A 21,448-nucleotide genomic window follows, 5' to 3' on the forward strand; every position below is an offset into this window, starting at 1 on the left:
ATGAAGAAATAAGAATTTTTTTTAAAAAGAGGAGAGAATAAGAAGACTCTGGGATATCTTCAAAAGTGCCAACATCTGAATCACAGGGATGCCAGAAGAAGAGGAAAAGAAATTGAAAACTTACTTGAAAAAATAATGAAAGAAAACTGCTCTAGTTTGGTGAAGCAAATAGACATACAAGTCCAGAAAGCACAAAGAGTCCCAAGTAAGCTAGACCCAAAGAGAACCACACACCAAGACACATCGTAATTACAATGTCAAAGGTTAAAGATAAAGAGAGAATCTTAAAAGCAGCAAGAGAAAATGAGTTACCTACAAAGCAGTTCCCATTAGATCATCAGCTGATCTCTGAAAAGAAACCTTACAGGCAAGAAGAGGCTGGAAAGAAGTATTCAAAGAAAGGCAAAAACCTACATCCAAGATTACTCTATCCAATAAAGTTATCATCTAGAATGAAAGAGCAGACAAAGTACCTCCCAGACAAGATAAAATTAAAGGAGTTCATCATCACCAAGTCCTTATTATATAAAATGTTAAAGGAACTTGTTTAAGAAAAAGAAGATCAAAACTACGTACAATAAAATGACAACAAACTCACAACAGTCAACAACTGAACCTGAAGAACAAAAACAAAGCAAACAACTAAAACAGGAACAGAATCATAGACATGGAGTTCATCTACAGGGTTATCAGTGGGGACAGGGAGAAGGGAGAATGGGGGAAAGGTTCAGGGATTAAGAAGTACAAATTGGTAGGTACAAAATAGACAGGAAGATGTTAATAATAGTATAGGAAATGGAGAAGCCAAAGAACTTATATGCACGACCCATGGACACAAACCAAAGAAGAGGGTTACTGGAGGAAAGGGGGGGATTGAGTGGAGGGGGGCAAAGAGGCAATATAGGGACAACTATAATAGCATAATCAATAAAATATATTTAAAAAAAGAAATCTACCCTTATAGGTAGTCTGTTCAGAGTCTAAAATTCTCCCATTCTAAGTGACTGACTGAGGGAGGGGCCACTATAAGAACAGCCCCAAAGTCCCTTTACTTTGTCATTAGCTTTACTGTCTCATGTCATCACTTGCTATTTCCTGTGTTCAGGACATGATGACCATCGGGGGAAGGAACCCTAACTTTGGGGGTGTTGGCCTGGCAATGTCATCTCCTCATCTCCTTGGTGTTCTTCATTACTGCACAAAAAGGAAACGGCCTACCACCCTCTTCTTAATAAGCACTTTGGCCTTAAACCCTAACAAGGCCCACCAGGGGCCAGAGGCCCTCAGGTGGCCGATGAGGCCACAAATCCTACCTAGCCCACTTTGGATAAGCAAAGTCACTCACTCTTATTTAGGGCACCTTCCAAAAGATCATCCTGGAGGTGACAAAAACAAATCATCTAAATGGCCTTTCACTTCAACCTTGGCAACACCGTCCCCAGGCCTCACATCCTGTTGCGTGTTCCTGTCTGAGGTGTACACTCTTAGAAGGAAAACTAACCAGCTTCTATCACGGAACGGAAGAGAACAGTGCCGAAGTCCCTCTATGAATTTACTCAGTTACAAGTCAATTGTGTAAGAATGTAAAAAATACCACTTTGGATCAGACTCTTTCTGCTAAAGATCTTTTCCAAGAAGTACTATGTGAGAGAATGTGGCTATTATCCATCAAATCACCTCAAAAGTGTTGGATATTTTCCTAAACAGCTTATTTATTTTATAAATAAAGATTTTTGGGGGGTGGGGCGGGAGGTGGGGTTCAGCTACCCACCGGTCTCCCTTGAACTAATCTAAACCACGCTGAAACAACCATGCAACTTGTTCAAGCCTCCGCAGTTTTGACCCATGGAGATGTAAATGTTTTACATATTCAAAAATAGAACTAAAGCAAACAGAAAAAAGGAAAGAATTTCTAAAATTTAAAACAAATAAATTTCACTACTACGGAATTGGTTACATAATCACACAGAGAAAATAAATATTGTAAGTGACTTTATAGCACAGTATCTTAGTGAAGTATAGCCAATAGGCAGAAGGGACTGCAAAGAAATGTTAAACTTTACTAGCAAGTTTTATTGTTCATAGCAATATTGATATTATTTTGAAAATTTTTGAATGTTTTTGTATTGTTGAATAAAGCAAATAACTACACTAATATTGTCAGAACCAAGATTTTTCATTTAAGTGGAAATAAATATAAAATTAAGGAAGTTACGTATAACCCTGTAAAATGAAATTAGAATTGGAAATATCAGTATGAACTCATGCTTTTCAAATCTGTCCCCTGAAAGGACCTGTAAACAGGGATGCCTCTGGGACAATGAACTTGAAGTTTCATCTCTAAACATGACTGATTAATCACTAAAAGGAACTAAGCATACTTTGAGAAATAGCTGATTCCAGGTTTAAATTTAAAGTCACAAAATTATATTAAGAAAACATGGCAAAGGTGGATAATTATGAAATCTAGGTGATGGGTTCCTTATGGTCGTCTTCTTACTTTTCAGTGTTTTTAAATTTTTTAGTCACAACATCAAAAATAAAATACAATCAATAGGTCAAAAACACGAATTGTCCTTGTACTAATGTCCTACATCTGAGGGTAGCACATTTTTTTAGGCTTACGTAAACTATTAATATTTTAACCATCTCCCAGCATTTTCATCCTTTCATTACTCTGAAGTCTGGGAGTGTGTGGGTGCATGTGTTTTAGAAGCTGGAAAAGAGAAGAGGAAGGACACCATCCTGCTTGCCCTGTCAGACCTCTGAGGGGACACAGACCTCCCTGCAACTGCCTACAGCACAGCCACAGCAGTGGGCAGGTCAGTAGGCAGTGGGACTGGTTCTGCAGAAGCCTGTCTGCAACGTTCGGCCAGAGCTAGCTCTCCCAACCGTCACCAACATGCCCCCGCCAACATGCTTGTTTTGGAGAAGGAAGCTAGAAATTTCCATATGTGTAGGACCAACTACCTAATTTGGGAGGTCCACTGCAAAATGAAGTATGGGACCCCTCATTTATAAATTATTTAGAACTTCAACGTGGTGCCAGCAAAAAGCATCAAGCCAATTATGAAGCCTTTCTAAGTGTAGGCTCCTGTGTGACTGACTGCCCACGAAGCCAGGAATGATGGAAGAATAAACAGTTGTACAGAAATCCCAGCCTGGTGGTGACAATGATGAAACGGTGCAAAGACAGTCCCTTGCAGCTCACAAACTATGTACATGTATACAGGTGTATGCATGTGTGTATATAAGCCTCTCTACTAAATGTATAGTTTAAAATTATATGTAGTGTAATCCCGCCTATGGGAAAGTATGTTTGCAGGGTCCTCCTCTCACGGGCATCAATTGAAAGAGGGCCTAAGAGGGCCTAAGAGGGCATAGAAAGGGACTTCAAGGAAAACTTAGAAAATATTAATAATGGGTCGTTAGTGTCGTAGTTCATTTTAACCTTCTTCCTATGTTTCCATATTTTTCACAACCGAAAATAAGAAAAAAAAAACAATTAAAATTTGTTTTCATCAAAGACACTGCACCCTGCCAGCCAGCTCTGTCTGCTGAAGTGCCGGGGCTCCCAGCAGCGTGAGCCAACCTGGAAACCGGGAAGAAACACAGCACCTACTTGATCTCAGACTGTCCGCATGGTTTCTTCCTGGAGAGGCTGAGCAGATCTTTGCCGTATTTCTCTTCAATTGATGCCCTAAAGGGAACAGAAGAGAGGCTTGTAAGTCCTTCTCAGGGCTGACCAGAAATTCCTGGTAGGTCTCAGCTTCCAGCCCATTTGGTTGGGTACATGTTATGAATTGAATTGCATCCCCCTGCCCCTGCAAAAAAATGTCAAAGTCCTAACCTCCCAGGATCTCAGAATATGACTTTATTTAAAAGCTGGGCCGCTGCAGATGTAATTAGTTGCGCTTACACTGAAGTACAATAGACCCTTAGTCCAGTATGACTGGTGTCCATGTAAGAAGAGGGCACAGAGACACAGGAGAAGAATGCCGGATGAAGACAGAAGAGATTGGACTTAGTGGCTGCAAACCACAGAACACCGAGGACTGCCAGCGACACTAGAAATGGGGAGAAAGACTTGGGACAGAGTCTCTCCTCGAGGCCTCGTGAGAGGAGGACCCTGCAAACATCTTGATTTGGGACTTCTGGACCCCAGAACTGCGAGACAGGTTATCTCCGGCTTGTGGTCATCCGTTATGGCAGCCCTGGAAATTCATACAGTGCATTGCGGCTTGACTGCAACTTGACCACAGGGTACTGTCATCTAAGGAACTCTGTCATTCGCACCCCAGCAATCTGTCATTCTAAAGCCCATCCTGAGAGATAGTGAGGATCTCAGAATGAGAGGTGTAACCAGGGCAGGTGGACCTGTCCCTAGGGAGGGATCATGGGATGTCCAGGAGCTCACGGGAAGAGCCGAGTCCCAAGGCACTGAAGCTGGGGGGGGGTCCCCCAGTCACAGGTGTAGCTGCTAAGCCTTCCAGTGGTGCAGAAGTCCACTCACAAAGGGGATCTGCACACACATTCCCTCCTCCCTACTCAGGACTGTGTTGCAATACACAATGAAGAGTGCTCACCTGGCCCCACAGTCCTGGAGAAACCCCTTTCAGAAAATATGCCCAGGCACCTTAGGAGAACATGAAGTAAAGTGGAAAAACCTTCAGACACGGGTTTAATAGAAGTCCTGGCTCCAGGACTTTTCTGTTTTCGTAACCTTGGGCAAGTCGTTTAACCCCGCATTAAACCTCAGATTTCTCACCTGCAAAATGCAGCTGATGATGTGTATTGTTATATTAATCTTACCTACCTTCTAGAATTAATACAACAATATCAGTGATGGGTACCATTTACCCACCACTTAGCGTGTATCAGGTACTGTACTAGGCATACGGAGGTGGTTCCCAGGGGCCAACTTTCCTAAGTTTGAAACCAGATCTGTTCCTTATTACGTGTCTGACCTTAGACAAGTCATGTAACCTCTCTGAACCTCAGTTTTTTTCATTGTAAACTAAGGATGATAAATACAGGGTTATTATGATAATTAAATGACCTAATATATGCAAAGTACATGATAGCTTGCTTGTACCTAGTAAATCTTCAACAAATGGCAGCTATTAATAGAATCTCATTAAGTCACCCCTAGCTACTCTCTGCAGTGTGATGCAGTACTCTCTCAGTTTTCTATTTCTTATTTCCCGCTCAGATCAGGAGCTCAGTATGTAATGTCTGGCCCCACTAGGGGTCCTGGGGGCAGACAGCTGGTAGGCTTGGGTGACCATTGACACAATAGGTTCATTGTAATCAGTAACCAGTGGAAGGCCTCAGACTGGAGTGCTATGTAGAATGCTTCCTTCAAAGCAAAGAAAAGAAGAGGAAAATTTGACCTTGACTTTGAAGGATGCGGAGAATTTACTCAAGCACAGAGGACAAAGGAGGGTACTCCAGGTGGGAGGTAATGGAGTAAGGATGTACAGGCAGACATCCGAAGCACACACACTGGAAAAGAGAGAGTGGTGTAGTGAGCGAGGGTATATGAAACCTGAAGAAAAGGTAGATGGAGAGTTCTCTGTGCAAGGAACAAGCCCATCCTCCCAGAAAGTCACCTGCCGGTCTGCCGGAAGTTGATGAGCCACAGACACTGACTTAGGCCAGCCAGTGGACAGACTCCTCTCTGTCTGCCCCTCCTGAGATGCACAATAGGACAGCACCCCCAGACCTTTGAGTCAGTTCAAGGAGGGAGGCCTCACCATCCCAGGGGGGTACCAGTGTGAACTTGATGTTGCCTAATGTTCTCTTGAGTAGAAAATAAGAGACTTGACCGAAACCACTGTGATGTCTGTATCTCCAAGGTATGACTCTGACTCACTGCCTGACAAACACAAGCAGTTCATTAGTTTGGGGTGTGGATTTTAGGCCAAAAGTCCCCCTAAAGCACCCCCTCATCCAGAATCACAATGAGTGTCCCAGATGAGTACTGTTTCCACAAAACTAACCCACCCACTAAGAATAGATTTAAAACAAAATCTTATCCATTAAAAAAAGATCCTCTAAATCATGCCAGTCCCTCAGGCCCCACCAAAACCCACTGCCATCTGGAGGGCCCTGACCTGTCCCCACATCTTTGTCACCACTCCCTGACCCCCAGGGGTCTCTGAATCACACTCTGCCCCCCACCCCCCACTCACATGGGTCAGGCTTGTGCTCATTTACAAGCTTGCTCTTCCCCCATGGATATCTGGGTCCTGTGCACCTACCAAATACTCAAGGATCTCCTCCTCCACTCCCCTTTTTATGGCCAGTCCTCCCAACCCCTCTCTCCCGTGAGGTGTCTCAGTGTCATGCAGACCACACAACTAAATGCTTTATTATATTTTGTTTGCAGTTTCTTCCACAAATCTTATCTCTCCAACTGGTTTCTATGAACCTTAGGACAGAGATATCATTTACATCTTGGGGACCCTTCGGTGACCTGCAGCAGAGGATGCTGCAAACCATCACAAACAAGTAGCAAATCATGCCTTGTTTGCGTGGAAGTATTCGGTTTTCCTTCTGTCTTCAGAGAGGAAACGGCCTGTACCTTTCTTTTAAAAAGTCTTCGAACTCTTTGCAGTTCTTGCGGCCATTGTTCAGGTGTTGGATGATGTTGTCGTAGCCAATGGTGCTGAGGATGTCGGGACTCTGGTGAAAGAGAAACAAACTGTGTCAGACCAGGAACAGTGCGGAGGGGAGCTCCAAGGCCTGCAGAGATGGGGAAGCCAGCCGTTGGAAGGAAGTTCCTGAAACACGTTGCCTCCAGGACACACTTGACCAAAATAAACAAAATAGAAGAAGTAAGAATGCACGGAGCTGTGGAAGAGTTTCTAAAATTATGAAACCGAAGGGCCACAAAACAGGAAGGAAGTGACACAGGACTGAGAGGCACGTCTATGAGGGAGCTGGCAGGGCTTGGGGTCCTGTCTGGGCCACCACCCATGTCCTAAATCAGGCCAGGGCCAGGAGCAAGAGAGTTTGACCCTAACGTCCCTTCTCCTAGCCAATAAGCCCTGTCCGAGGGTCAAGGGTATTGCTGCAAAGGGCAAGCAGCCCTGAGCCAGTAGCCAGGCCCCAGGACGAACAGAGAAGGTCCGGCTTCCCACGGGGAAGCAGAGAGGGGAGCCCATCAGCCCGCATGCGCCACATGGTCACAAGCCCCAACATGGGGGGAAGGAGTTTGGTTGTTTTTTTTAATTTAAAATGAGCAGTTTATTCCTATGGTATTCTACTAGTGCTCTGAGGTTGAAGGAAGCTGCCCGAGCCTTCCAAAGCATTAGTCCTAGATGTAGTATGTTTTAAAACTCAAAGTCCCCTCAGCTCCCCAAACCAACAAATCAAAGACTGTAAAGAATACCCACTTAAGTGTCCCCTAAGTAGGGCTGGCTCTCTGGCGTCTCCCCCCAAATGCTTACAATAGGTAGCCAGATTCAGACTTCAGTCCCTCAGGGAGGTTGGCTAGGCTGTCTATGTGTGTCCAGGGACCTCTAAGCTCCCCGATCCCACGCCCCAGCCAAGACAGACCATCCCTTGCCAGCACCTGGTTAGCTGAGAGAGGTGTGACTCTGCCTTAGGTTGTGGCAGGGGACACTGGAAGATAGGGCTCCACCCAGTCCTGGACAGGCAAACGAAGAATCCCTCTCTTCTACCCGCAGCTACTTGTCAGGGCCTGGCTGAGCAGACAGGCCCCAAAGATACCCACCAGGAGCAAGGTTTAAGGCTGATTTCAACGTGACATTTGGAAACTAAACTGGCCATAACTCACACTGCATTTTAACCAATGGGTTATCGTAACAAATTCTACACAAGGACATATAGATAAATCTAAGTTAGAAATACATTTAATTCCATGGGTTCTGGCTATTGTTTGAGCACAGATTTAGGCATTGGAAGCCTAAAACACGACCTCCACCGAAGCTTCATTTCTCCATCCACCCCCTCCACACTCTCACCCTTATGTCTCGCCCAGGTAGGCTTCTTACTGCCCCACTGAAACGCAGCGCTCAGTGGCAGCTCTCAGCAATGGTTACATTATCCTCTCCTAAATCCAAACCCAGCCCCTCCACTTCCACGTTTTCTGGAAACCGTCTGAGGAGCTCCCTCCTCTGGGCTCTCAGAGCGCCAGCTTCTGAATTTGCTGTTTGATGTCCCCATGTGAGTGGCCCGTGGTCCCAGCTCTACTAACTCTACTACAAATACCAGTGGCTTCTTCGACCCCTTGGACCACTCCTGCACAGGCACAGCTCTCCCCCAACCCCCCAAATCCAGCTGAACTACAGTAAAATTCTGTAGGATGAGAATGCCTACTGTGTTCCCACCCACTTGAAGAGAACAATGAAAACAAAGACTCCTGAGTGAATGAATAGGCATAGAGTCAATATCAACGTGGGTTTGCACACAGAAGTGCTTTACTCTTCCCAGAGAAAGACACTCAGTTTATCTGTTTTGTGCTACTCATTGGGAAAAGGTGGTTTCCTCTTTTCTAAGGGCATGGAGCCTCTTTAAGCTAGACAGGGAAGGTGGAGCTGGACCAGACTTTCCTGCAAACAATCACCAGACTTAAGAAAACCCAGAATTGCGTCTTCAGAGGACTGACTGGGTTACAAGGGAACCAAGAAAGGAGATCCCCAAGAGAGAAAAAAAAGCCAAGTTCAAACTATGATGATTTGGCTTGGAAATTCCTTCCCACACTACTCAGAGAGCAAGGGGCGAGGAGTAAAGAATACCACGTGAGCACTGCAGTGGCACCGAAGGCCTGCCATTGTACGTGAGTGTGCCAAGGCCATGGCCGTGTCCTTGCCTAGGTAATCAGAGCCCACTATGCGTTTTTTCTTTCTTTACTTATTTTATTTTTTTAATTCTCACCCGAGGGCATTTTATCATTGCTTTTAGAGTGGGAGAGAGAGGGAGAAAGGCAGGGAGAGAGAAAGAGAGAGAGACATCGATTGGTTGCCTTATCATATGTGCCAGCCGGGGCCGCACATTGTATCTCACGTCTCTTTCGTGTCTTCCAAACAGGCAGTGTACATTTTCACCCCAGGACCTCTGCACGTGTTATTCCCACAGTGGGTATGGGGTGTCCTCTTCACTTAAATCCAACCTCTGCTTCAGAGCCAGTTCAAATCCCATTTCCTCTCTGAAGTCTTCCTCACTAATTCACCCTGCAGTCTCCTCTCCTTCTGAATGCCTCACGTGTTTATGCCTAGTCATCTCATTTGGCGCTTGTTATATATTATGTTACTATTGACATCTTTTAAAAAATTAGTTAACTTCTTAAAGAATATCTGAATCATACCTAACCTTCATCACCCACAGTAGCTCCCGCCTCAATGGTGCTTGAGAAACATCTGTTCATTGTATACCAGCCACAGACAAGGAACCTAAGAGGTTGTAAACCAGCATAAGATAGAGTTCTTGTGGTCAGGGAGGCTATCGTTCATTTAGGGATTCCGTAGAAGACATGTACATGAAACGAACATGTATGCACAAGGAAAAGAAGACTAAAGGAGTATATAAAACCATACAGAGAAAATACACAATGAACGAGGTAGAAAAGAAAGAATGAACTGGGGTCATCAGAAAAGAGAAGAAGTAAGATGACCAGGATTCACACCAGAAAATAATGACCTGAACTTTCACTTCACAGAACTAGGAAAAGAAGCACAAATTAAATCTATAGTACATAGATGGAAGGAAATAAAAATAGAGGAAAAAAATGAAATAGAAATGGACACACGATAGAGAATATAAGTGAAACCAAAAGTTAGTCCTTTGAAAAGTTTAACACAACTGATAAATCCATATGTGGGTTGATCAAAAATAAGAGAGAAAAAAAACAGAAATTACCAATGTCTTCAATCTGACAATAGGCATCTACCAGAAACCTGCAGTTAACAGCTTACTTAGAAGTGGTAGAAGACTGAACACTTATGCCCTAATAAGGAGGAAATAAGGCAAGAAAAAGAAATAAAGGGCACATCTATTTTATTGAAAGGGAAAACATAAAACTGCCTTTATTTGCGATCAGCATGATTGTGTACACACACAATCCTAGGGAATCCACACAAAAAATGACTAGAACTAATAAATAAATTTAACGGTGTTTCAGGATCCAGGCCCATATTTTAAAAAGTTAATTATATTTTGACACACCAGTGGAAAGAAAATTAAACAACATTTACAACAGCCTAAAACATATAAAATATTCAGAAGTAAATTCTTAGGAGGTTATACAAAATTTCTTCATGGAAACTACAAAGCATTGCTGAAAGACATAAAAGACCTCAGTGAGGGTAGATATATACCATTGTTGTGGATTGAAAGAGTAAATATTAAAACATCAAATTTTCTCCAAATTGATCTATCGATAGATTTAACACAATCCCATCAAAATTTCAAAAGTCTTTTCTGTAGAAAACTTCAAGTTAGCCTAAAATTTATGTGGAATTACAAAGAATCAAGAATAGACAAAACACTTTTATTTTTAAAAAGAACAAAGCTGGAGAATTCATACCATCTGACTTCAAAACTACTGTCTGATTTCAAAAGGTTCTATGAAGTTACAACAATCAAAACAGTATGGCAGTGACCTGAGGACAGACCAGAAGATCAATGAACCAGAATGGAATCCAGAAACAGACTCACTTATCAACTGACTTTCAAGAAGGTGCAAATACTATTCACTGAGGCAATGACAGTCCTTTCAGCAAATGGTACTGGGACAGCTGTAGAAACCTTTAGGAGAAGACAGTCTCTAGTCATTCCTCACTCTGTACACAAAATTATTTTGAGATGGATCATGAACTCAAATATAAAATACATATAAAACTAAAAAATAAGTTTTCAGAAGAAACTAATAGGAAAATACCTTTGATTGAGGTATTTCTTAGAGAGGACACAAAAATATGAACTCCAACAGAAAAAAAAAACCCTGAAAATTGGACTTGATCAAAACTAAAAACCTCTGCTCATCAGAGAAATCATTAAGAAAATTAAATGGCAAGCCACATACTTGGACAAAATATTCACAATACACATATTGGTCAAAAGACTTATACCCAGAATATTTAAATAATCCAACAAAATAATAATGAAAGTATAAGCAACCCAATAAAACCTAAACTTAATACTTGAACTGCATAAGCACTTCATAAAAAGATACTTCATAAAAGATATTTCTTTGGCAAAAACGTTCGTGAAACATTGTTCAATATCACAGGGAAATTCAAATTAAAGACACAATGATATCTACTTCATGTCCACTAGAACACCTAAAATTAAAAAGTCAATATTGAATGTAGGCAAAGACGTTGAACTATCAACCTCATGCATTGCTGATGGGAGTGTAGGGCTGGTATGTAGGAGACCGGTTTGTCTTGGCCTGGCAAATGGGACTCCGCTCTGTATGGAAAACCTACAGAAACAAAGTGGTGGGCAGGAGCCAGACCTTCAAACCGAGTTTTCCCATGAAAATCGGGCCTAGAAAATGCATACAGATTGTTATAGCTTGCTCTTGCTAACACTCCGTCACCCTGGTCTAAAACAACAAATGTGTATTGTCTATCTTCAAGGTAATTTCCAAAGCCTGTATGAGTTCTCCCAAGGACAGAGCTAATGAGCTCATCGTCATTCCCCTCTGCATGTTATTTTTATTTCCTGGATTGTACCTAGAATGTAGACAATAATATTCTATGTGATAGATAATAATTCTTTCTATGATGTAAGACTCCAGGAAAACAATAAAAGCCTGTCTAGACAAGGGTCAGGACGCTCCCCTTTTGAGGGAGTGGCTGAGGCACCATAGGCACTCTCCCCTTGAGAAAGTAGTCGTGTCTGTTCCTTTTTTCCACAGGATTGTTGTCACCTGTGCACTCATTCTCGTTGTCAGACACAACAGGCGGACTCTGCTGGCCAGGCTCTGTGACACTGATACAGTCATTTTAGAAAATGGTGATTTCTCAAAAAGCAAAACATGCACATACCCTATGACCTAAAGTTCTACTTATAAGCTTTTACCCTGTGAAATGAAAACATATGTCCACAAAAAAGACTTGTCCAAGCGTCTTCATAGGAGTTTTATTCACAATAGCCAAAAACTGCAAACAACCCTGATGCTTAACAATTGATAAATGATAAACAATCTGTGGCTTATTTATACAATGGGATACTATTCAGCAATAAAAAGGAAAGAACTACTAACACAAAATAACATGAATGAACTGCAAAGACATTATGCTAGTGAAAGATGCTAGACACAAAAGGTGTTTACTGTATGATCCCATGTATATGAAATTGTAGGATAGGTGAGCAATCATAGGACTTATTTCTACGGTGAAAGAAATAAAAGCACTGATTGCCTGAGTCGGGAAGGGGGCACTGGGAAGGGGCATTTGGGAACTTCCTGGAACATGGAAACGCATACACCCACGTGACCCACATTCCTATTAAGGCGTGGATTGTACATGGGTATGCAGCTTTCAGAACTCAATGATCTGTGGATTTCATCTTGTATAAATTGGACCTCAGAAAATGAAAGGATGAAAAAAAAGCTGATTAGGATTTAGAGGGAGGGAGGCTGTTGCTGGAAGGAAAAGAGAACCTAAGCCTTGGAAATGGGCCTGGTCTCGGAACCCTGGGTGAGGCAGGAGATGAGAAAGAAGGGGTGAGCAGAGCCAAGCAACCCAGCAAACCTCCCCAGGACCCAGAATGTAAGGCTGAATAATGCTCAGGTTATAAAGAGATAAATAGCATTCAACTTTCAATCAGGGATTTGTACTTGAGCCATAAAGCCACTTACTTTTTTTTAAGACAAACAATTTGGCGGATCCAGCAGTAAGCATATCTGTGCCACACTAGCAGATGTGTGAGCCAGAGAAAAATAAAACCAGCCTTGCCTTGCGTGAGCACACCAGTGGGCAGTGCAGAGCAGGTGGGCTGCGGGTTCAGAGAAGGAGGAAGTCTATGCGAGCTGCCCGCCAGCTCTAATGCCCAAGGCTAGTTTCACTCATTCGGTCAAATCACACAGATCCCCTCCTTCACACCCAGCCCCCAAACCTGAGCCCCCGCCTGCCAAGGCCTCTGAGAACTTGTCTCCAGGCTCCCTTTCCACCATGTGGCCTCTGGGCAGAAGGTGTAGAGGGAAAAGGGAAGCAAAGAGTACCCACAGCTTTTGTCAGAATGCCAGGTGCTGCTACAGAGCATTCCCACATCTGGGTCTGTGCTGCATCTCAGGGTCACACCATCATGATCTCTGCCACACAGTTCCTCCAGCTGTGGGCTCCAAGGACCACCTGTGCCAGAAGCAGCTTAGTAAATGGGCAGAGCCACTAGATCTCCCCCCAGACCTGCCGAGTCTGAACGTGGGGTGGGGAAATGTTCACTTCTTAACCACCCCCAAGAGACTGTAATGACATTTAACAAAATGCTGCCACAGAAATTACAAAAGACAAAAGAGCAATCAGTTCCTGCCTGGAGGAGGAGGGGGCTACAAGAAGAAAGCAGTGTACATGCACATGGAACTACGGAACAGCAGAATGGAGCTGTGAGAGAATGACTGTTAGCAAAGGGCAAGGGAGAACAGGGCAGAGAAGACTCCATGGTTTGCATTTAATTTGAAAACCTCTAATTCTGAGTTTTAAAAAATGCAAATTGGCATTGATGCCTTTTGGAAGCACAGAACCCCACTAGAATGAAGAAGAGGCCGCTGATCTTGCATTTTAGACAAAGGCTGCCTTTGTTTGAGCCCTAGGCAGCTGATGCATGAGCGTGTTGCGTTTTCCATTCAAGTGGCACAGCATGTTCCAACACAACAGCGAGACAGGAGTGATTTCCATGTTTTACAGCTGGAGAAAATGAGACACCAGGAAGAGAAGTTCTCCTTTTCACCACCTCCAACCATGATGAAAGAACGTAACCCTCAACTAACAATATACGCAAATCTCTGTTATTTATTAAAATCTCTATGGCAACAAATAGTCTTGGGATAAAGACCGAGGACTTTATTTTACTTCCCAGTGCTTTTAACCTTGATCATTCTTGCCTACCCACTTTCCTATCTCTTTCATCCAAAGAGGTAAGACCAAATGGAACCATCTCCCTCATCTGCAAATATGGATTAATTATTGCCAACTGATACTAACAAATAGGTGTAGTATACACTGAATACTTGTGTTCCAAACAGCAAGCCAAGTATTTCACATGGAAAAGCTTGTTTGAGTCTTATAACAATCCTATTGATAAAGGTATCATTATTACCTCTGTTTTACAGGACCCAGAGATTTGTACTTTAGGAAACTGAGGATCAAAACCTGTACTCTGAGTCAGACTAAAGTCTGTATTCTTTTTTTTTATTTTTTAAAAGGCTTTATTTATTTTATTTTTAGACAGAGGGCGGGAGAGAGAAAAAGAGAGGGAGAGAAACATCAACGTGTGGTTGCCTCTCACATGTTCCCTACTGGGGACCCGGCCCACAGCCCAGGCATGTGCCCTGACTGGGAATCGAATCTGCGACCCTTTGGTTCACACACTGGCACTCAATCCACTGAGCCACATCAGCCAGAGCTTAAGTCTGTATTCCTAAATCACTCAACCATATAACTTCTCTTATTGGAGGACAAGGACCACGCCTAACTCTTTGTCAGTCTCTTTCTCTGCAATTCAAGATAGGACATACCCAGGCTTTAAATCCAGGCTTGGGTTTGAGTCTCAATTCTGCTACCCCCAAGCTACGTAACTTTGAGCTAAGAGTTCAATCTCTCTTAGTGTTAAATTACTGCACTGTAAAATAGGGATCACTGGAAAGATCAAATGAGATAATGTGTTCTGAGGTGGTCAAATGCTTCACAAACCAAAGGAATTAAGGAAGATACAATTGAATTTTTAAGGCAAGTCACATAAGCAAAAGAAAAAAAACTGAGTTTGGATCACCTAAATTTCTTTTTCCCCCCAGTTGTTGATAGTTGCGAGTTTGTTGTCATTTTACTGTTCATATTTTTGATCATCTTCTATTTCTTAGATAAGCCCCTTTGACTTTTCATATAGTAAGGGCTTGGTGATGATGAACTCCTTTAACTTGACCTTATTTGGGAAGCACTTTATCTGCCCTTCCATTCTAAATGGCTGCTTTGCTGGATAGAGCAATCTTGGATTTAGGTCCTTGCCTTTCATGACTTTGAATATTTCTTTCCAGTCCCTTCTTGCCTGCAAGGTTTCTTTTGAGAAATCAGCTGACATTCTGATGGGAACTCCTTTATTAGGTGACTATCCCCTTCTCTCTTGCTGCTTCTAGAATTCTCTCCTTCATTTTAATCTTGGGTAATGTAATTATGATGTGTCTTGCTGTGTTCCTCCTTGGATCCATCTTTTTCAGACTCTCTGGGTTTCCTGGACTTCCTGGAAGTCTATTTCCTTCACCATATTGGGGACGTTTTCCTCCATTATTTGTTCAAATAACTTTTCAATTAGCAATAATCAGGCCTCAGATAAACCTCATTGGCTACAATACTGCCACTGCGCAAAGCTGCTCAAATAAGTTTTCAACCTCTTGCTCTTCTTCTTCTCCTTCTGGCACCCCTATGATTCGGATGTTGGAGCATTTAAAGTTGTCCCAGAGCTTTCTCAGCCTCTCCTTTTTTTTTTTTTTTGAATTCTTGTTCCTCCATTCTGTTCCACTTAGAAGTTTATTTCTTCATTTTGTTTCAAATCCTTGGTTTGAGTCCCCGTTTTCTTCCCTTCACTTTTGGTTCCCTGTAAATTTTCCTTTATTTCACTTTGCATAGCCTTCACTTCTTTCTTCATTTTGCAACTGAGTTCAATCATTTCTGTGAGCATCCTGATTACCAGTGTTTTAAACACTGTTTTGAACATAAGATAGGTTGGCTATCTCCTCATCACTTAGTTCTTTTTCTGGAGTTTTGACCTCTTCTTTCACTTGAGCCATATTTCTTTCTCTTGGCACACCTGTTATGCTGTAAAGGGTGGAGTCTTAGGGATTCACCAGGGTGAGGCAACCCTCTTTGCTGCATTGTGGTGCTGTATGTGACGTAGGGGTCTGGAGGGAACAATGCCACTTGCTGACTCTGCTCTAGCCCTGCTTTCTGTCACTTCCCTCACTTCCCACAAATGGATTGTGGCCTTTTGGATGCTGATTTCTAGGTGGGTGGGTTTGTGTATGTTCTAGGACCCTGGGGGCCTCTTCCATGGACTCTCCTGTGATCCTTAGAGTTTCTCCCGCTGCCACAACTCCCGCAGATTTTTACACCCAGAGGTTTTGACTCTTCAGTTTCCCACGCTGAAACCCTGGGTTGTGTGGTTTGTCTCACTTCCCGGTGGTTCTCCCCAGTTTATCGGCCCACGAATGTGGGACCAACTGGTCCACCCACCACCTCCTTGGCTGTGCGTTCTCTCCGCCTCGGCTGCCCACCTCCTCCCCTCCTAACAGTCTGAATAAATGTTTCTTTAACTCCTTGGTTGTCGAACTTCCATGAAGTTTGAATATCTGGCAGCTCTGGTTGCTTTTTGTCTTTAAATTTGTTGTTGTCCTTCTTTTGGTTGTGCGAGGCAGTGAAGCATTTTTACCTATGTCTCCACCCTTGCTGGAACTCCTGGGCTACTTTCTCCGAATCCTTGGCATATCAGTACAGCAGCAGATGAGAATCACATAAGTTTCTTCATTGAAGGCAATGAAATAAATGTAGCTTGTCGGCCATTCAAAAATAAGTATGTAGTCATCTGAGAAAATGTGTCAGAGATACTGCAGTAAAGGATATGGAAACTTCCAGCAGTGTTCTCAGCCATGTTTACTTAAACCTACTCACTTCAGTGGCTGTGGATCAGGAAAGCAAGAATGAAACGCCACCCCAGGTCCCATTCCAGCTTGTTCCACAAGTCCACAGGTGCCCCCCTTACTTCCTACAGCCCTCACCTGGACACCCCAGCTCTGTCTAACCTGGATCCACACTTGACATTTTCACATGTCTAACGGTCCCTCCTGCCCAGTCAGCAGACCAACAAATGAAGCAATTCTGCTCCACCGAAAATATGTTAAGTGAAAGCAAAACCTGAGAAAGTTGTGGTGCAATGCAAAAGCTCCATGTTAGGAAAACAAGGAGTAGAAGGGTGTACATCAAAATGTTGAAAACAATTCTCTTCTGAGCACTTTTCTGTATTTTCTAAATGTTCTATAATATATACTTTTCAAAATCATTTTTATTTTTTAAAGACTTTATTTATTTACTTTTAGAGAGAGGGGAAGGGAGGGAGAAAGAGGGAGGGAAACATCCATGTGTGGTTGCCTCTTGTGCACCCCTCTACTGAGGACCTGGTCCGCAACTCTGTGCCCAAACTGGGAATCAAACCGGGCCCCCTGCCCCCTCCCACCCCAGTTCATAGGCCAGCACTCAATTCACTGAGCCACACCAGCCAGGGTATAATTCATACTTTTATAACCTGAAGTCTTTCTCCCCACCTCCATCCCTTAATGATGGCAAACTGAAGTCTCTCCTTTCTCTCTCGTTTGTTGCCAGGTCCCACTAAAATCCTAAATGATCTATAGTAACCACAGAAGATAGGGAGGAGCACAGTGAGGAAGCTGGATGTTTGGAGGAATTTCTGTGATAGAAAAAGCAGATGGTGCTTGAGGGCAAGAGGTTGGAAGCCAGTACTCCAACTCACAAAAAAACAAAAAAACAAAAGGAATTCCACAAACTTTCCCTACAAAGCCCTAGATTACCCAAGCTCCAATCAGCAGGGGCTGAAACTGAATCAGTCACACAACGACGGATCGGGAGGTTGTTTGGAGGACACTGGGAACCCAGCCAGGGCCCTGCCCAACTTCGGTGGACACAGAACAGCTGATTCGGACATTTGTGCTAAAGCCGCAGCTGGTAAGGATTCCGCCCTGCCCCAGTCTCCAAGCAAGGACACAAAGACTGGCACTGTCCCGAGCCACCACCAAAGCTTCCACAGGAAACATATAGAGAAAAGAAAGAGCTTTCTGCACAGTCCTCAAGCCCCGTTAATGCCCTTCACTCCCAGGGTAACAGCTTTCCCACCTTCTCACTCCAAGCAGAGATGAAGATATCAGAAATTGTCATTATTTCTAGACAATACAAGTGTTTACTCAGGTAACCAGAGATATGAAGTGAAAATCTAGGAACAAAATTAAATATTTTTAAACGCGAATGCTTTCATATATGTCAATAATAACCATTGAAAGATGTAATATGAAATTTGAAATCCTATTCACTGTGCCAATAATATATATATAATATCTCCTAATAAGTCTTTTTAAAAGAAAACTATAAAATATCACCAAAAATATAAAGATATATTCTAGTCCAAGATGGAAAAGTCTAATGTTGGAAAGATTTCATTGTCCCCCAATAAATCGATGAACTAAAATAATTTCAATCAAAATCAAAATTCTAATAAAGTTTTTTTTTAATTTAAGTTCATTCTAAAGCCCACCTAGAAAAGCAGATAAATGAGAATGGTCTATAAAATATTAAAAGATAAAATGAGTGAGGGTTTATCCTACCATATAAAAAAGTGTATAGAGTGGCAAAAAATTAGCAAATTATGCTACTAACATGGATAATAGGTACTTAAGTAAATGAAATATATGCAGCTTTCCAGAAATGGCCTTACAGACACACAGAGATTAAATATATAATAAAGAAAGCATTTGAAACAGAAATTAAAGAATGACTTAATTCAGTAGTGTTATGGTGATGACTCCCGTTTGCCACAAGCTAAATACAGACCCCTTTCTAGCATCGAACTCTAGAACCTACCTGAGGAATTAAACGTCTAAACGTGGAAGTCATAACATGGAAGAAGAAATACAGACATACATTTATAAACATATAAGAAGATCATATACATACATATANCTCCAAGCAAGGACACAAAGACTAGCACTGTCCCTAGTCACCACCAAAGCTTCCACAGGAAACATATAGAGAAAAGAAAGAGCTTTCTGCACAGTCCTCAAGCCCCGTTAATGCCCTTCACTCCCAGGGTAACAGCTTTCCTATCTTCTCACTCCAGACAGAGACGAAGATACCAGAAATTGTCATTATTTCTAGACAATACAAGTGTTTACTCAGGTAACCAGAGATATGAAGTGAAAATCTAGGAACAAAATTAAATATTTTTAAAAGCAAATGCTTTCATATATGTCAATAATAACCATTGAAAAATGTAATATGAAATTTGAAATCCTATTCACTGTGCCAATAAAATATATATAATATCTCCTAATAAGTCTTTTAAAAAAAAAACTATAAAATATCACCAAAAATATAAAGATATATTCTAGTCCAAGATGGAAAAGTCTAATGTTGGAAAGATTTCATTGTCCCCCAATAAATAAATCGACATTCTAAAGCCCATCTAGAAAAGTAGATAAATGAGAATGGTCTATAAAATATTAAAAGATAAAATGAGCGAGGGTTTATCCTACCATATAAAAAAGTGTATAGAGTGACAAAAAATTAGCAAATTATGCTACTAACATGGATAATAGATACTTAAGTAAATGAAATATATGCAGCTTTCCAGAAATGGCCTTACAGACACACAGAGATTTAATATATAATAAAGAAAGCATTTGAAACAGAAATTAAAGAATGACTTAATTCAGTAGTGTTATGGTGACAACGACTCCCGTTTGCCACAAGCTAAATACAGACCCCTTTCTAGCATCAAACTCTAGAACCTACCTGAGGAATTAAACGTCTAAACGTGGAAATCATAACATGGAAGAAGAAATACGGACATACATTTATAAACATATAAGAAGATCATATACATATATATATATGAGCATACATTAAATTTATTTATTTATTTATTTTTAGAGAGAGGGGAAGAGAAGGAGAGTGGGAGAGAACATCAGTGTGAGAGAAAAACACCAATCGGTTGCCTTTCACACCCCGACTGGAACCAAACCTGCAACCCAGACATGGGCCCTGAGCGGGAATCCAACCAGCGACCTTTCGCTCTGTGGGATGATGCTCAACCAACGGAGCCACTCTGTTCAGGACTATAGAAATAATCATTATATATAGTAATAACATATATAATAACATAATTTTTTCTCTTCTTATTTATTTGTATTTTAATTGTTGTTCAAGTATATATATAATTTTTTAAATTAAGGTAAAGATTCTGCTAAGTATGACTCCAAACTTAGAAGACATTAAAAAAAAAAGACTAGCAGATTAACCTATTCTGGAAATACAGTTTATCAAAATTAACCCCATTTGAGACAGGAAGTTTAAACCAGCCAATGTCCCTAGAGGAAGCAGTGGAAGTAATCAGGAGCAGAAAAGGCAAGGACTGGATGTTTCCCCAGGAGAATGAAATTTTACCAGAACTGCAGGACAAAAGAAAGCATTCCTAAGATCCATAAATGTATTGGAAATGAAAGAAAATCTCCTAATTCATTTTATAAAGCAAGCATAACATAATACTTAAATTTGAGCATGAAAAAAAGGGACCAATATCACTTAATACTAATCAAAAGGTGCTACATAAAACATTAGCAAAAAGAATCTAATACCACATGAAGAAGAGATTACACCGTGACTAAGTGGGATTTATTCCAGGAATGCAAACTTGGTTCAATGTTAGGAAATCTGTTAACCTAATCAACCATTTTAATAAATCTAAGAAGAAAAATCATGATTTTCTCCATAAATTCCTTCATGGTAGGCTGAATAATAGACCACAAAGATATATGAGTCTTAATACCTGGGCTTCCTTTATCTTATAAAGGGAAAAGAGACTTTGCAGCAAGGTAAGAATTCTGAAATGCAGACATTCTACTGGGTGGGTCTTAGATGCAATTAAAAATGTTCTTATAAGATGGAAGCACAGAGGGGTTGCCACAGAGGAGTAAAAGGCGTGTGTCCACAGAGGCAAGACTGGAGGGATGTGGCCACAAGCCGAGAAATGCCAGCAGCCACCAGAAACTGGAAAAGACAAGGAACAGATTCTTCACCAGAGTCTCCAGAAGGACTGCAGCCCTGCTGACTCCTGGATTTCGTACTTGTGATACTGATCCCGAACTTCCGGCCTCCAGAACTGTAAGACACTAAATTTCTTTTGTTTTAAGCCACCAATTTTGTGGTGATTTGTTAGCGCAGCCACAGGAAAGTGATGCAAGGCCAGAAAAGCCGTTGACGGTATTCAATGCATTCTAGAGTTTAAAGGAAACTCAAGAAAATAGGAATTATTGGTACTTTCTTAAACTGATGAAAAATATAAATGTTTTACGCCTAAGGCCAGTGTCTTACTTAAAGGAAAAACATGAATGGAATTTGCAGGAGGATGGGGATCAAGGCAAGAATGCCCTTATCTCCACCACTTTACACTGGAGGTATTAACCAATGCAATTTGAGAAGAT

General features: G+C 41.8%; 1 protein-coding gene and 1 pseudogene across 1 annotated transcript in view; both read right to left on the bottom strand.

Moving 5' to 3' along the window:
• Positions 1-21,448, bottom strand: part of PSTPIP2 (proline-serine-threonine phosphatase interacting protein 2) — a 61,653-nt gene that overhangs the window by 24,549 nt on the left and 15,656 nt on the right. Inside the window, exons 2-3 of the mRNA XM_037033698.1 lie at positions 6,587-6,687; positions 3,623-3,700 (exon numbers count right to left, since the gene is read on the bottom strand). Of these exons, the coding sequence (XP_036889593.1) occupies positions 3,623-3,700; positions 6,587-6,687 (179 nt within the window). The remainder of the gene's footprint in view (positions 1-3,622; positions 3,701-6,586; positions 6,688-21,448) is intronic.
• Positions 15,433-15,558, bottom strand: LOC118980607 (uncharacterized; annotated as a pseudogene).

Source organism: Sturnira hondurensis, unplaced genomic scaffold (genome assembly GCF_014824575.4).
Source record: "Sturnira hondurensis isolate 20B ecotype Veracruz unplaced genomic scaffold, ASM1482457v3 Scaffold0001872, whole genome shotgun sequence".
NCBI lineage: Eukaryota > Metazoa > Chordata > Mammalia > Chiroptera > Phyllostomidae > Sturnira > Sturnira hondurensis.